The sequence below is a fragment of the Vidua macroura genome, chromosome 2 (assembly GCF_024509145.1).
Source record: "Vidua macroura isolate BioBank_ID:100142 chromosome 2, ASM2450914v1, whole genome shotgun sequence".
NCBI classification, from domain to species: domain Eukaryota; kingdom Metazoa; phylum Chordata; class Aves; order Passeriformes; family Viduidae; genus Vidua; species Vidua macroura.
In genome coordinates this window covers 15,649,429-15,667,156 of record NC_071572.1, presented here as the reverse complement: position 1 = coordinate 15,667,156, position 17,728 = coordinate 15,649,429, and the positions used below count along the sequence as shown (strand labels likewise).

Here is a 17,728-nt window from a genome sequence, read left to right as displayed (position 1 = left end):
CTTGTAGCAGCCAAACCAGGTTTTTTTAATTATTATCACTAAATAAACAATAGGGAGAAATACCTGGAACTTCCAAGCCCTTTGTCTTGGCCATTATTGACAGTATCTCTTCTGTGGAATTGTTTGCACTGAACACAGGTGGTTCACTCGTTGTCTTTGAAGTTGGAGGCAGGTATGACTTCAGGGCTGTGCTCTGCAGGACATCATTTATATACTGATCCAGCTCATCCTGGCTATCTAGTGTAACATACATTAAAAAAAAATGGTTTCTTAAAGGTAAAAATCACTATTTATCATCATCACTTTCTTATTCAAATACACCACTATATTATTGCTTATTTATAAGGGCACTCAAATATGCAAAAATAGTGTAAGGAAGAGATTTTTTTAAGCCAAAAAATGGAAACAAAAGAAAAAAAACATTTTTGACACAGTTTTGAAAACAGATTTAGAAGCTAGAAGCTAGCTTTGCCTTTGAAAGGAATCAAAAGGGGTTTTATTTTGCTGGTAGATCATAGAACACAGCTGGACTTGATGATTGCAAAAATCTCTTCCAATTTGTATGATTCTAAGATTCTATCATCTCTTCCACACAAGCTCTTGTCCACGACTCTTCACAGTCCTTTTCCCTCTAACCTCTTCCACACCTCCTCCCCACCTGCTGACTTTCCAGACTCAGCTTTGCTGTAGCAGTTGCCAGTCAATGCCATACTACAAATGCAAGAAGAACACAAATTAATTAATTCTCCAAACTAAGTCATGCAGGTCGTGCCCTCAGGTGGTTGCACAAGAAAACCAAATGACCATCAGCTGTGCACAGAACAGACTCTGCACTGTGGGCAAACCCAGGCTCTGCTGATAGAACTTGACAGAGAAAAAAATACCAGGTGAAAAAACACTACTACCTTTTTCACAGAAATCTGCTGGGTAGTCTCCATATTCACTGTCAGGGCTATTACAGTTGTCATTACGGTCATCAAACAGTTTTAGGTCACAATCTGGATCCAGGAAGCTCAGATAGGTATGAAAAGAAGTAGTAAGAAATTCTGATAGCTTGCCTATCTTCACCCTAAAAAAGGGGACATATGCCAAAGAGCATTTACATTCACCATTCTGATACTGATTAATGCTCACTTAGCTTTCAATAACTCCTCCAAAATTTCTGAAACCTACTGTTCAATCCACCTTTGGCAACTTTAAAGCCACAGAAACTGACACTGAAAAATAAAGAAGGAAAAAAACAGTTGCAGATCCAGCTGGGTACTTACTGCTCTAGGTACTAATTGATTTTAACTGCACTATGGTAACAGGCCTAACTCAAAGCCTAATTATGCAGGGTGTTGTGTGTTCATATGAAGAGAGACCCTGAACAAAAACCTGAGCTCCAAAGATAATGCATAAGAAACTGGGGCTGAAAAGGCCCCATGAATGTGTCTTTTCACAGAACTGGAGGGTGCTAAACCATCTGTGCTGATTTTAGGATAAGAGTTAATGATGGGGCTATGCTTTGGATTTGTGCTGGAAACAGTGCTGATAACACAGGGATGTATTAGTTACTGCTAAGCAGGGATTACACAGCATCCCAGCCTTTTCTGCGTCTCACCTCACCCCACCAGCACAGGCTGGGGGTGCACAAGGAGCTGGGAAGGGACACAGCTGGACAGCTGACCCCTGCTGACCACAGGGACATTCCATATCACAGGGTGTCATGCTCAGCATATAAAGCTGGGGGAAGAAGGATGAAGGGGAGGATCCTCAGGGATACAGAAATCTGTCTTCCCAAGCCACAGCAACATTGATGGAGTACAGCTTTCCTGAAGATGGCTGAACAAATGCCTGCCCATGGAAAGTGGTGAATGAATTTCACATTTTGCTTTGCCTGCATATGTGTTTTTTGCTCCATTTACTAAACTGTCCTTATTACAACTCACAAGTTTTCTCACTTGTATTCTTCCAATTCTCTCCCTAGTCCCACTAAGGGGAGCGAGGGTGAGTGGCCATGTGGGGCTGAGTTGTTAACTGGAGTTAAGCCATGACAATGTTTGATTGTCAAAGGAAGATACTGATTGAGAGGGAAAGTAGAAAAAGAATAGGGAGGTACTGTGGATATTTTACACATAGATGAAAGGAACACTCCAGCTTACGAGTACTACATGCAATCAATTTTTAAAACATATCCAGTAACTGTGAAATTAATTTACTTTTTAATAACAGAAGCCCAGCCAGATTCATATTTCAAAGATTTCATATTTCAAGATTTTATATTTCCAAAGAATTGATGTTTGTTTTCTTTATCCATTAATGACAGTCAGAGATGGTGCACTTTTTGGGAGACAGATCTTCTCCATTGCACCTGAGGCCCAGCTACCATTTGATTGCCACACACTAATTAAAGCTGAAACTTCCTTCTCTGCAGAATTTTAGTACAAAGTGTGTGCACTATCACAAGTTCAAAACTGAGACTTTTAAAGGATTTCATTTTAAAAACCATGGAGAAAATAATTTGGCAATTCTGACATTACCTTGCACCTCCAAAATAACCATCTTCTAATTTTCTTATTGTGGCAAGAACTGCTGGATGAATGTCAGTACCATCATCAACTAAAAAAAATAATGGAAGAATTGAAGCTTATCAACACATTCTCAAATTATCACATCCAAATACAGTGAATTACTGGGTGTTGTCTACTATGTAAATTAGGGAAATTTAAAGTAGAACCCACAACTGCTATCAATACTAGCTTATTCAAAAATCCCAGACAAACAAGCAAACAAAACACAACGCACAAGACAAAGACCAACCCACTCAAGACAAGTTCCAAAGGGATTTCTATGAAATTTCTTTAGACAGAAATAGCATGGAGATGGTCAATGATGGAAGCATATGAAGAGGGAGTAAAACCAAAATTAAATATTACCATATAATCCAAATTCAGCATACACATGAGAAAATTAAACTGCACTTCTGATGTTAGAAGTCCTGCTACCTGTCTCCTCTCAAACCAACCTCCATCCTATTCTCCTGCAATAATCTACTCTGCTTGAAACAGAAAATTAAGTTTACCAAGCATTGTGTGGGTGATGGGAAATGTCAAGGTTGGTCTCCCTGTCATCCTCCAGCAAGAAGTGAGGTAAGCCAGCTCTGTCTTGAGCATCTCTACAATCATCTGATTGTCTAGAGCCAGGTAGAAGTGATGCTGGTCAGTAAACTAGAGAAGAGAAAAAACATAACATAGGGGTAGTTGTTAGTGCCTTTTTTTTTTTTTTTTTTTGTTTCTTCCCTTAAATCATTCACAAAAGCCATATGAGCTGCTCCTGACCACAGCACAAATGACCTGAATTAACCTAACAAGGCCTCAGACTGTGACAAAGAAATCCATGCTTCTGCAAGAGTCCATTTCCATATGCCTGTAGACTGACCATCAAAGTAAGCTGTACAAACAAAACCTAGGCAATCATAGCCATGAAGCAGAAGGTTCCCAATGACCAATTACACTGACCTATGGTCTAGAAGATGGAAGTACTCTAAATGTGGAAAAAAGTTAAGAATAGTAACAAAACCAATAAACAGGCTTAAGTGCACACTGGGGACTGGGAGCCAGTAACTGTATGTCTCTTGGGAGCCATCCAGAAGTCAGGCAGAATATGGAAAAGCTGGCAGTTACTGAGGAAAAAAGGTACATGAAATGTGCAATGGTGAAGTGCTGCTCCCACCGCAGCAGGAAGCCAAGAACCACAGTAAGAGACTATTGTGGCTTCTTCAAGAGCTGGAACCAAAGAAGCTGGACAAATAATGGAAAGTATGTCAAAGCAGCCACAGCGAAAGTTAAGGAAGCCCATAAGCCCTGTGGAGGGGTAAGTGCATAAAGAACATGGAAGTTCAAGCTGACAAAGTCCAGAGAAATTTTTTCACAGAAAGAATCAGGAACTAGCCAAAACAATCCTTGAGCCACTCACAGTTAGCTTTGGTAATTCAGGAAGAACAAGCCCCAGCAATCCAGAGACAAGGAAACACACTGCCCATCTTTAAAAAGGTACGGCCATTTGAAAAGTCAGGCCAATTCCAGTGCGTGGAAGCAAAAGAAAACAAAGCCAATTTGAGATAGACAAGATAATTACAAAATGATAAAGTAAGATGGTCAAAAACCAATCTCAACAGATTAGTCCAGTTTCCTTCTTTGGAGCAATCAGATGGTAAGTATAAGAAAATGGCTGACACCTGCCAGCTTCTGCAAATTTTCACACTAGTAAGCTGATCTGACTTCCTTTTAAAATTGTTCTCAAAAGGTAGTTATTAACCATTTTTCCAGAATTACTATATCTGAATGAAGTTAGCCTTTGCCCCACACCTAATCAATGTTTTCACTAGAAAAGAGAATGAAATACAAATGACAAAATGACAAAATTTGTGGACACTAGTCAAGATCAACAAGATTATTTAATTGCTAACCTTAGGAAGGTGACATTAAATATTAACTCCATCCACCTCAAAAAAAAAAAAAAGTCAGGAAAGTGTCTGGCTTCAAAGTACAATGGAAAATGTTATGGAGGTTTCAGTAAAACATGGAATAAGCAGGAACTGTCACTGTGTTGATAATGTAAAGATAAATGCCGTTTTGGAATGTGCTTATTTGATACATGACAAGATTTTAGCAGGAATATTGGGACCTACTTACATAGTAAGATGTGAACTAAGAAGTATTTTGGAAAAAAATCACATCTCTGAGGAATTTTCCCCTTATTTGCAAAAGTGAAAAGTGGTACAGGGAAGTAACACAACAACTAACATTTTATAAAGCTGCTTGTGATCAATTGACATTGGAAAGAATGAGAAAGGATCTGTATTTTTTGCAGTAAATCTCATTTGTTTGGACAATATGAAGCAGTACAGAAATCTTCTACAGAGTCCATTGAATGCCTTCATCTGGAGTTTAAAGACTTCATTAGTCAAACATCTGTTTAGAAAGGTGGATGCATTTTTTATCTTGCATCAGTTGTACATGCTTGGAGCAGGGGACTCCCTGGCCATCTTGTACCAACTGCTGGAATAATTCTCTTGAAATAAGAGTGTTGCATTTCATTAAATGCATTAAATGTTGCATTTCATTCAGTAGGAGCCATTAATTCTATGAGGATCCAAACTTTCAGCAACATTGAAAAAACACACTAAAGAGAAAAAAAAAGACAGAACATCCATTTCTCAGCATTACTACCCTTTCAACAACCTAATGAAAAGATCACACCTTCACCTCCTAGGGGTTACAGTATTTGGCACACTTATGTGGTACTACATTTTTCATCAAAGCAATTGATAAAAAGATCTATTAAGTGATCTATTTCTGAAGAAACTATTTCATTGATTAGAATGTTGATGTGGGCAGAGATCAGTAACAACTTTGTACTATTGATTCGCTGTGTTCTCCTAAGCCAGAAGCCAAAGAAACCAGACTCTGTATGATGGAAAAGAGATTTATCAGCAGTTCTACCATGCTGATCATCCCATACTCTTAAAAATCTTACAAAATAAAGCACGACTGCCGTTTCAGCTCCGTTCTACCTAAGGTACAATGACACCAGGGAAAAGCAAAGTGCTTCACTAATGATTCACCATTAAAAAGGAGTGATTTTCCTGCCAGCTTTACATGCTTACCTGAGGGGTAAAAGCAAATATTTGATTTCTTATCACATAGAGCTTGGAGGTGCCCAACACTCCTATGTGTCGGTGTGGTCGGCCACTTAATTTCATGTTCTTGTTCCGGCCTGGAAAGGAAAGAGAAAGAAAAGAATCTCAGCTAATATTTTCTGTGTTGTTTTCCAAAATAACTACTTTAGACAGGAAAATTTACTCCACTAATACCAGTAAGGCAGAAAACCAGTAATAGAGTGTAAGGCTACAAACTGGTTTCGTAGCAAGCAGCAATATGATAATCAGTCCTTCAAAGGCCTGATTAAAAATTAAAATTTTGGCTTCACTAGCCATGGATTTGGTCTTATAATTACAGTAATTGCTCAGCACCCAAAGCTTCCCCACCAAGAAAGGCATGAGATGTGATATTACAGAAAACAAGGCCATCAACATAACCCAGAAATTCCAGTGTTTTCAAATACAGGACCTTAAAAACTCATGGCTGCAGGCTAAATCAAAGTACATCAAATACAAACAAAAGATTTTCATCAGGCTTTAATAAGCTTCACTTTTCTCAGTAGAGCTTATTAGCAAATGATCCACACTACAACCTTTGCACCAGCAGCTGACTTGAATCTTTCTGACAAGGCATAAAAACCAAACAATCACCTGCCGGAAAAAATACTACTTTGAACATTCCCAAAGAAGTCACTGTTAAAAACTATGTATCAAATCATCCTACTTACACTCCCCCACTAGTGAAAGAAAGCTATTATGAATTATAATAAAATAAATGTAAGCCTCAGCAAAGCCCTGCAAATAGTTCATTTTTTTTAAAGAACTTTGAGATGAAGAGCCAGATTCTTTTGCAGAAGCAACATATACACTTTCTCTGTGTAAAGGGCATAGTTCCTAAAATTTATCTGGAGGCCCCATTACTTTGAATTATTCAAAAAAAAGCTTCCTGTTAAACTGTTAAAACAAAAAAACTTAGGAAAAAAAAAAAAAACGCCACAACAAAAAAATGTTCACCCCATGAGAAGCCTCAGCATTATCTGTAACCCAATTGCCATGGGAATGTGCTCCAGACTGACAGAGAAGCAGGATACAGCTCCCCTTGTCCAGACAGCAGAGGAATCTACCGATGCTGAGTCACCCTACCTCAATTTTATTTTATAGCAGTATCCACAATTTTGAGTCATGAGTTGTTGGCATGCCTGAAGAAGTAAAACTAAATTAAATTGGGAATACATGTAACAAACTTTCCACCAAGACCCAAATAATTCCAGCAAGGATTATCAAGAACCAGTTATAAAAAACTTAACAACTAGAACCAGTCAGAGCTTTGGAGCATTTATTTAAGTCAATTCAGGCTCTGAAGAAAACAGGACTTGAGAGCCACTGCTGAGGAACTGGAATGTATTTAAAGTCCTGTGTTTAGAAAAGCCCTAAAGGCTTCTGGGTTTGCAACAGAGACAGAGAGCCTCTGTTGCAGCTTATCTCAGCTCTGGGTTGGAAGGAACTTTAGCAAGAACCTGACAGCCCAAAGATGCCCTGATAGCAGCAAAGCTTCCCTGATTTGGAGCAGAAAACTTCCCAGACTGCCTGCTCAGAAGATAAAAATCATACTGCCCAGTTTCCAGGCTCAAATGACTTCTTGAAGGAAAAATACTTGATTTTTTTCTTCTGTGTTTTACCAGGCATTTTTTCAAAAACCAGTTTCTCTGTGGAAGTAGTATCTGGAGGACAAATGAAGACTCAGTTTTTGTCTAACTCCAATGGCACAAGGAAACTTGTATTTTCTCCACCATTTCTAACGAGGTAATTTTTCCACCTCTTTGAGTTCCTTATTAAAGACAGAAGTTCTAAGTTGGTTAAGCTTCTTAAAAAAATACCTTGCCTGGCAGTAGAGAGGCTTCCATGTTGAAATACTTACCCAGCATGGTGTAGAGGTTGCTGAGGATGCGAGCTGGCTGCACCCTGAGTGGATGGATATCAGCGATGCTCTGAACATTGATTCCACGGTCTTGCAACAGATTCTTAATTTGATTAGATTCTGCCAAAACAGTCACTGTGTAACAGAAAACAAAAACACAAGTAAAAACCAATGCTCTACACTTTTTAACTGTCTCTACTGTCACCTCTCAACAAATGCGTTTAGCTAACTGAAAAGGCACGAAGACGTCACTTTTTTCTTAATTTATGGATTCATCAAATCAAAAGGGATTGCAATAGGGCACCTGACAGATTTTAATTTTATGTTTCTCAGTATTTCTTGCCATTCCTGTCCGCTTTGGATGACAGTGGTGGTCAGAAGAGTCCTCTGAGGTCTCTACTCAAACCTCCTACTCAAAGCAGGGTCAGAACTGCTGAGGTTAAAGCAGGTTCCTGGGGATTTAATCAGTTACTTCTGATTTATTTGAGTACCACTAGTTTGGATCACACAGTCTTTTTTAGAAAAGAGTCTCTTTTAGGGCTTTCCCCCATAGAACAAAAGGAAACATGACTTGAAAATCTTTGTTCTTTTAACACAGCACACTACAACAATGCAGCCAAGTCACTGGGGAGCAGGTGCTGTATAGCAATACATATTTCGGAGGACACAAAATGGCAGAGGTCAGGAGAAAAAAAAATTCCCTAATGAGAGGAATTTACAATCCAGGCCCAGAACCCATCTCTTGTCCCACTTGAGGTTTTGCCCATGGTAAGTGGCTGATTGATTTGGGACTAGTAATGCAGTATTCTTCATTGTATTGTGAATACTTGCCAAAGAATGCTAAAAATAAGCAAGCACTTCTATTTCTATTGGAAATTAAGCACTTCAGAATAATGAAATGCTACCCCCATGAGGCACCAACAGGGGGTAAACAAGCACCAGCCCAGGTCACAGGATCCTTGACAACGGCTGCTCCTGATAAAGAGCTGGTTGCTCTTTCAGTGTGGTCCAGGCACTGGAAAAGTCTTTAAGACCTGATCTGCTGGTGTTTGCTCTCTACTTAATTTCTGGTTTTGGCTGCTCTTGCACAAACTAAAGAGGCCACTCCCTGCAGCAGCCAAAAGCTGGTAACTCTGGCTGCCTCACCTCTGTGTACAGGGATCCTCCACACTCAGTGCTCTCTGGTTCCTCTGAAAAGGGGCTACATGAAACCTGATTACCCTGATCCATCTCCTGTCAGTCCTGCTTCTTCTTTCTAGAAGCTGCCAAGATTCTCATTTTCGCTATAAGATTAAGTTTGCTACTCTCCAATTCCAGACAAGTCTTAAAATGTTAACAATTTTTTTTAAAAGTGTCTTAAACCCAATCTTCCCTCCTGGAAAAAGGCAGCTAGGCAAACAAACTCTTTCTCCTTCTCACAGTGTCATCAAAGCATCTATGCCCCATGCAAAAAAATTCCACATTATTTTTAAACACAGCTTTCATCTCTCCTGTACACAGGGAATTTGCCACCACATGATTCAATTCTCACAGAATGTACACAGAATTCCCTCACCTTGTACCACAACATCAGGTTTAAATCCTGTGGAAAATCTCCTGTTTAATGGATCAATTTCACCTGCAGCAAGAAATCCCTAGAACAAATGGAAAAGAAAGAAAGAAGAAGGAAACCAACAGAATTTAAGCAAAAGGCTTCTGACACATAGAATAAATCCTAACTAATTTTTGTATTTTTTCAGGACAGCAGGACTTAAAGCGTGGTTTGTCTACCCTGTCCACTAAGTAGTACATTCAATAAAAACAATGGCTGCAATAATTTTTGGAACAAGAAAATGGTTCTGACTGATACAATCTGCATTCAGAATTCCTATTTCAGAGTTACAGCAACTGACATAATTTCACCAGGAAAGTGATTTTTTTTGTAGCTTCACTGAAATATTTGTGGTTCTTTTAACTAGGCTGACTTTAATGCATCTGACTAGTAAGTACCTCATGCCATAGAGCAAGAAATAGCCTAGTAAAGTTGAAATGGCCCAAAATCCTGGCTCTGGAACGGCCAAGTCAGCCTGGGCATACTCCTCTATTCTAACCATATTCCAGACCATGTGACAACTTACTCAGCTTGATTAGAAACAGACAATTGCTTAGCTATATATAAAAAAAAAAAGAGTCCTGAAAGCTTAGTCATCCTTTGATGGTTCATGTGCATGTTTCTACTGGAAAACACACTGTCCTCTACCTGTTAACCAAACTGTACTTAAAGCCCAAGCCATCTCAAGCAAAATGAAATACAAGTTTATCTACTATGCAAGGAGTAATTACCTCTGCTAACAGGCAGCTCAGGACATACAATGATTGGCCCCAAAGATGGGGCAACTTTCCCATTGGAACACGATCCACCGAGTGAGGATTTTCATACTCCTCGTCCACCTGAAAACAAATACATAAGCAAGAAAAATTACCCTAAAGTTGTGAAGAACAATCAATAACATGTAAGTATTTGCAGACATCATAGTCTAACATCAACCCTTTCAAGCCTGCCCTTACTACTGATAGAGAGATGTTGTGGATTCACTTCTAAGGCTACACATTTTCTGGGACAAGAACTATACTTCCTTTTTCTACTTCTTCCCACCCTTCAAAGCTGGAGCATGAATGGGGACTCTGCATGCAATTATAGCTTTGGTATTAGCTCTTCCACTTTCTTCTCACCATGCCTTTGCTGCCTTCCCTCTGGGTTGAGCATAGGTAACTGGGTGTCTGCTTTCCAACACCTTCCAAGATGATGCTTTAACTTCACTGATGTCTACCCAGCTTTCTGAGGCAAAGGTGCTTTCCAATATTAAGATTATTCTACCTTTCCTGTGTTAGCAAGGATGGTCAATAGAAAAATTAAGAGTAGACTTACTAATTTAGAAAAACTGCCTTAATTTTGCAGTATACAGATCTATTGAGGGCAGGGCAAAAACCCTCCCAGTTTACATCTTCAGGCAGCCATTTCATATTTCTTTTATAGACAGACAAAATCTACCCTGTTGATGCAGCATGTTTTTTGGATCATTATCATCATATCAAAATTCACAAGAAGGCTCTGGACTCTTACACGCTTGTTCCCACTAGGAAGGCAATTCAGTTTCCACCTCAGATCTGCGAGCAAGGCATCAGCTGTCGGCTGAGCAACTCAGACCAACCCAGGAGGCTCCACACCCTTAGTGAGTGAGGGCTGAGAAGTCTGGAGTGGGAGAAGAAGTTGGCAGGGAGGGATACAAAGGCAAATAGCATGGAAGAGCACATAAGCTCGTCTGAATTTCTCTGTCACAACGGGAGAATGAGATAAACAGTAACAACAAAGGTGGGGGAAAATACCCAACCCAAAATCCCAGCCCAAATCCTAATCCATTTGAAACCTGTCTCCCGTACATGGTCTGGAAAAGGGCAGCACAATCAATCAACAGACTAGACAGGCAGGACAGTCTATGCTTTATTTCTTCTTTGAGCTTCAGCTTCTAAGCCAGTATCAGCACTTCTTAAATATATGTCTTGCTCTAAGGATGTAAAATTTTAGACCTGCTGTGATATTTCCACAGACAATTTACAAGTGAAAAATGTGACCACTGGAAGCCTAAAGTTTACCATTTCTCAACAGGAGCTGTGAGAGCTCTCTTACTTTTTAAAATAATGTGCAATAGTCTTTTTTATTGCTGGTTTAGATTCATCAGACGCAGAAAAACTAAGACTGACATTCCTCTCACTCTCTCTACTTTGCATACTGAAGTGGACACTGCCTTTGCGCAATACCTTTTCTGGAGGGACTGCATATAGTTCAGGCATTAGCACTAATCCATTCTTCTCTCTTATAAGTATTCCTTCCAGAGCCTCTCTGTACTCTTGTACCTGGAATTATTTTTAAAAGAGAGTGAGAATTCACATTACAGTCAGCAAAACACAAATAATAAAGTACTTTTGAGCAGTACTTTTTTACTGAAAGTTAATATATTTAAAAAAGAAAAAAGAAGTGGAGGAATCATGACTTGCTGATGGAAGAACAGGGTTCAAATTATCAGAGACTGTTCCAGCATCTCAGTGTTATCAGAAACACGAACACTCGTCTTCAAACTGTAACACATTGCTACAAAACTTCCAATATATTCCTACTGAGAAGTGTGGTGGGTCTAGCACTGGCCAAGCACCAGTGTACCCATTAGAATATACTTAATCATTTCCTGCTGTAAGATAGGATTAGAAGGAAGGCAAAGCAGGCTCAAAACTTTAAAAAGGGTATAAAGAAAACTTTATTAACAGTAACTAAAATAAAGAATAATAAGGATCAGAATAAAACCTTTAGAACACTTCTCCCCCCTACATCGTTTCTTTTCCCCACTAACAATGTACAGAAACAATTCAATCAGTTTATCACTTCTAGAATAGTCTTTCTTCAGTTCACTTAGGGAGAGGAGTCCCTATTGTCAATTTATGGAGGCTTATCCACAAGAAAACAGTTCTCTTGTGGCTTTTAACTTCCACGAACAGCAGTTGCCTGGAAATCTGCAATTGTGAAGTCCCTCCCATTTTTTACAGCTTTTCCAACAGCTGTGTTTATGGGCCATGTCAACTTATGGTGTACTAGTATAAGGATGAGCTGTTCAAGAGCAAAGGTTCTCTTTATCTATCTCTGAGATCATCTTCATATCTGAGAAGTCCTCTTTGACCCCAGGGCAAAGGGTCTTCATCACTCTTCTCTCTCTCTGTTCAAACACCTCATGGGATCACAGCTACTTCAACATTTGCTTACTTTAGCATAGAGGCATTTGCTCATATCTACAGTTTGAACACTCAATCTCCCCATACTTTCAAGGAGTTACAGGGAAAAAGAGTCCGATGTATCAATTACATTCTTCTCCATAGCTTTACAAGAGGATTTCAGCCCCTGAAAGAGCGGAGATCAAGGCATCTCCTCATCCCTCCCATCTGGGACTTGGCTCTTTCTTCACTGACTTTGGTGTCTTCATGTTGTTCCTCTACATGTTCTCACTCTGTCCTTTTCTCTCACCCAAGCGAGGATTGAAGGTCTGCAAGTTGCATCTGTGCACTGAAAGAGTTAACATCTTGCCTGGGACCTGCAGATGGATAGCTTGCGACTGGAGTAGGGAGCAGCTAGGATCTCAGCAGCCAGGCCAGGGCTCAGCTGCAGCATGCTGAGGGCCAATGGCCTCCCCTCCCCCTTACAGGCAGCCGATGGGGCCCAGCCCTGTGGCAGAGCCCACCCAGCCCAGCCCGGCCCAGCTGAGATGGGGGGCCAGGCCAGCCTTGCTACCTGCTCTCAGGCCGGAAGGAAAAAGGGGCTTCCCGGGATTTTTTAGTCTTCACCATGTGTATTCACAGAGGTGTGTCCAGCTTTCTCAGTGGTTTAACAGACTGTCAATTCTCAAAGCTAAGGTTTTTTGTCAGACACAGAGGAAACTGCTAGCAGCTTTTCTTAGAAAGTCACTTCTGTGAATGGCTCCAATGCAAAACCAGCACAAGAAGTCACTGAAACAGATCCTACAAGTAATTTTCAATGGATGACAGTGCAGTGACACAGACATCAGACTGCCAGTATCTGTCAGAGTATAAGGTGTATGAACTGTTAGCTGTATGCCATAAACATTTGTCTGTGGCTTACTGAATTCCATTTAGCAGGACTGGGAAGTCAGTTTCTCTTAACTTATTTGATTAAAATTTTGTCACAAGGAAAGGTTAAACAGATTTAAATGTTTAAAAATATCTATAGCAAATCCTCTTGTTCTTGTGATATTAGACAACATATCAAGAATAGGAATAACAGACTGATAAAAATGTGCAATGAATTTTCTTTTTACCAGATTCCTTACTTTGTTCCCTTTATTAACTATCCAATCCAAGTTTTTACTTAGACGGAAATTTTTCAAGCACTACCAGCATCTGCCTCAGAAATCCTTTTTCTGCTATTCTTGAGTACAGTGGATTACTCAAAGTAAAGTACCCACAGGTTCACATACACTGATATTTTCCCACATCCTGTCCCACTCCACTTTTTTTGAATCCTCAGGGTGCTTATTTTTCTAGCAAAACCATTTGTTTGCAGTGGGGACTAGACACTCACCTGAGTGTGTCAGTGACTCATTCAACTATGTTTAAACAGTGGAAACTAGGAGCAATTGCCCTGACCATGCCCTAGAACAGTCCATCTGCACACCAAAAAAAAAAAAAACACAACCAGGTACATACTGTCCCAGATAATCCAACTAAGGTCTAGAGACTGCTTCAGGAAGTGGTATTTTATTGGCTGGACTGAAGTTTCAGTAAACTTTCTGACTTTTCCCCTCACAAAATAATGCCATTTCTCTCTTTGCCAGATTACTTTTACTGTGTTCAGGAAAACATTCTATGTGTCTAGCACCAGAAGAAATTTCACTTGATTTGCAACATCTGATACAGAAAGAGGGCTTTTTGGTCTGAAATTCTCTGAATTGTTTCTGATGACATTTCAATTTCTAAAGGAGCTCAGCAATCTCCTATCCCTCTGCAAACTAGGCAATTTTAAATCACATATATTTTAAATTTCTTTCAAGCTACCAAACTGCAAAAGTTCTGATATGAATGAATTTAGTCCTGGCTACTTGCTGCTGTTTAACTTACCAATACCCCCCAGGTGCCACCATAACCTTTGGAGGGCTACAGTCAATTTAGTTCCACTGACCACTGGATGTCTGGCACAGTAATAGCATGAAGTTACTTGGGAATCTACTGCAAATGAAATTGCCCCACATAAGCCAGTCTCAAATCTCTCTGGATGTACAAAAAGACTGAAAGTACTACAAATCTTGTTCTCAGCAGCTAAGCCAGAGAGGTTGGGGAAAAGGAAGCTTGTCTCATCCTGAAGTAATTGTGAAAGGGGCATCAAGGTTGGTGATAAGACAAAACCAGCAAAATAAACCCTGTTTAGCCCAGGTATACCACCCTAGCTAATAGAACCACTCAACCTGGTAGGGAGAGGGCAACCAGGCACAACCCTGCTGCCTCTACCATGTCATGAACTCCCCAGGAAGGTGAAATTGGCTGAAGACTATTCCACTCTGCTAATGGGGTATCTAAATAATACCCAAAACAAACATGGAACCAAGTTACAAAATACCGTGGGTAAATGGTTTTGCAATTTGAAAGCAATTTCTTCTTTCCTCACCTGGATCTTGTCCTCATTAAATATTCCATCAATTAGGAAGTATGTCCAGAATACTGGCCACTCACATTCAATATTCTCAAAGAGCTTGAGCTCAGCAGGATCATAGTGCAGCCTGCTTGGATCCTAAAAAATTCAACCACACTCATTTAGTCACAGTGCTAAATTAGTCACTTATATTCCAATCATAATGGTAGCCTATTTTATACAAATTATAACATAGAAACCAATAAACTCACCAGAAATAATTTCCATGCAGTCTCTTGACTTCTTTGTCACATTCACTCTCAAACTCATTTAACGGTTCTCTAGACAAATTGATCTTTCCTAGTCTTGGGATCTAAGTGTCTCCCAAACGATTGTGGCTCTGCCTCAGTTCAAAGATATTCTGGGATATTTCAGAGATACCACTTCATTTTAGACACCATAAGTATATCTAATGGTTAATTTCTTACAGAATTATGAATTAAGTTCTGTCCTTAATAACTGTTTTTTAAACCCTTAGCCTCCCTCAAATATGTGTCCTTTCCAGGGTGGATACCTGGATTACCCCCAAATCCACTAAGATGTCTTAGCAGTGATGGAGAATTTCACCCCTTCATGTAAATAAAACAAAATATGTTTTAAGAGAAAAAATATTCCCATATGCTTACTGAAAATATACATCATAAATATACATCAGAAGTACCTCTCTGGGAGTCTTGTAACCATCTCGGAGAAAGCGACAGCAGCCATAGCGGCCCTGTAAAAACAGACAACATTGTAGAAAATTTCCCATACACTTCTTCCTCATAGACTAATATCAGCATAAAGGTGTGTGCTGAGTTTTATGGGTCACTTAGGGATCTTCCTCCCTCTCTTCATGCACAGATGAACCAGCCTGGCAACCCTTGTTTAATTAGGATTTTTGGTTTAGAAAGAGGTTCTGCTTCTCTTTTTGGAAAAGAAAAATAAAGTAAATCCTTACCTGCAATTTGGATATGATTTCACTCTTGGTCACATTAACAAGGTTTACATCCTCCACTGCAAAAGCTGGGTAAGAAATAATAGACAGAAGGCCAGCATCTATCTCCTTCGACGTAGATGCCCTTGGCAACATGGAATACAGAATAGACTGAGCAAAACAAGAACAGGAGAGAGGGATGTAAAACAATTTGCCAACTTCAAAAGGTATGTCAAGTGCAAATGAGACTACACTATTTGCAAACTGACGGAGAAGTGTGTGCAGTTATTTTTAACTGAGTTAGAATGAGAATGCCTCACCCTATTCAGTTGCACATGATCTACTAGAAACAGGGTGAGCAGCATAGCCTGAAGCCATATAGAAGTATATCTTCCTTATTATCTTACATACATATAAGTATATAATCTTACATATATATATCTTCCTTATTATATTAAATTCTTGGCTTAATTAATCAACATTTCATTTAAAAAAAAGAGGAGAGGGTGCTAGGTTTTCCCCTAGTAAAGCAAAGAGCAGACTAATTTTTACCTGACAGTGTTCCACTTCATCAGGAAGAACATGAATCACTGATTTGTGTCCTCCATGAGCTCCAAAAAGATCTAGTTCATCAATTGCTTCCAAAGCAGCCTTCAAAGAAAACCAAACCACAACTCAAAATCAATAAATACCTTTTAAAACAAGTATACACCCTAGCACCTGTACTTAACCTCTGAAAAAAATTACATAAGACAGCAGTTTACCCCACTGACATTTTTTTCATCTTTAAAGGGAAGCTTGGCAATATTTTAGAAAAAGTAACTATTTCTGATTTTCAACTAGTAGGATAGAGGACTGATGTACTGGTGATCCTTCCCACAATTTAAAGGCAATGCAAAAAATTTGGGAGCTGAGTTTCCAGAGAGATATCATCTAAATATTGACATACTTGGTAAAAAATGCTTGTCCTGCCCTATATTCCAAAATAGCCTCCTTTATCAGTGTGGGGCCAAGACCAGCAGTGTCTCCCTCTTGCAGTGCACACAAGATCTAACAAATCTTGCTGAAAGGCAAATACACCTTTAACCTTAATGATTTTTGTCTTCTGTCTGTCCCTCAGACACCATGTAACAAGGTTGTTGTCAATGACACATTTACATTTATGGCCTTCTGAGCTTCATTTAGTACCTCTGTGACGTTGAGCAATGAGGGAACCAGAAATATCCACTTTCTTTTAGGTATATCTTCATTTATTTTTCTCTCTAAACTACTACTTGTAGAAAATTTCTTAAACTGATATTCTGCTGTTTTTTAGAATTTACATCTGACTTAATCTTACTGTGACAACACATATGACATTGAGGCTGAAGAATTAAGGAGGAGGGAAAGAAGACCAGAGGCCACTTTATAAGACTGCATCTCATGAATCTGTAAGATTCATGGTTCAATTAATCTGGTACCCTTCTTGCAATCCCTGGAACAACAGTGCTGAGGCCCTTTAATGACAGCCATTATCACAAAGATTTCACACTAAAAAATATTCACACCTAAACAGAAATTCTTATACAATCAGCTAACTATTGCAGTGGCCAAGAAGACCATACAAAGGAAGTGATCAGGTTTGTCAGAGCCCTTAAGCATAACACAGCAGCCATGAAGGAGGTGTCAAGAAGACATTCTCACTTTGGCCATCCCTACGGAGCTCGCGTTCAGTTCAGGAATTCCTTGGTTTGTCTTATCACCACGTTCCCAAATTCCATAATCCTGCAACAACATCATCAAGAAAAAAATGGTACAATTATATACAAAAGCAACATTTTGGCCCCTGTCCCACAACAAATCCCCGTCCCTACATGAAATTAGTTTATTATTTACCTTCAAAAAAAAAAAAAAAAAAAAAAGTAAAAAGGGGCTCCAAGTCTCAAAAGAGACCCTCCTCATGTTTGAAAAGAAGCACATAAAAGTACAACCCCAGCAGGATCACATGTACAGTCACAAATCACTGCCTTCACAGAACACACAAAG

At 39.4% G+C, this 17,728-nt stretch overlaps 1 protein-coding gene across 2 annotated transcripts in view; it reads right to left on the bottom strand.

Annotated features, from left to right (window-relative positions):
- PHKA2 (phosphorylase kinase regulatory subunit alpha 2) overlaps positions 1–17,728 on the bottom strand; it is a 45,496-nt gene that overhangs the window by 19,004 nt on the left and 8,764 nt on the right. For both annotated transcript variants that reach the window (XM_053971533.1, XM_053971534.1), the window contains exons 6-19: positions 17,387–17,467; positions 16,256–16,354; positions 15,728–15,874; positions 15,449–15,502; positions 14,764–14,886; positions 11,361–11,456; positions 9,885–9,992; positions 9,118–9,196; positions 7,563–7,697; positions 5,651–5,760; positions 3,065–3,209; positions 2,523–2,601; positions 906–1,069; positions 64–237 (exon numbers count right to left, since the gene is read on the bottom strand). In XM_053971533.1, coding sequence (XP_053827508.1) covers positions 64–237; positions 906–1,069; positions 2,523–2,601; positions 3,065–3,209; positions 5,651–5,760; positions 7,563–7,697; positions 9,118–9,196; positions 9,885–9,992; positions 11,361–11,456; positions 14,764–14,886; positions 15,449–15,502; positions 15,728–15,874; positions 16,256–16,354; positions 17,387–17,467 — 1,594 coding nt within the window. The remainder of the gene's footprint in view (positions 1–63; positions 238–905; positions 1,070–2,522; positions 2,602–3,064; positions 3,210–5,650; positions 5,761–7,562; positions 7,698–9,117; positions 9,197–9,884; positions 9,993–11,360; positions 11,457–14,763; positions 14,887–15,448; positions 15,503–15,727; positions 15,875–16,255; positions 16,355–17,386; positions 17,468–17,728) is intronic.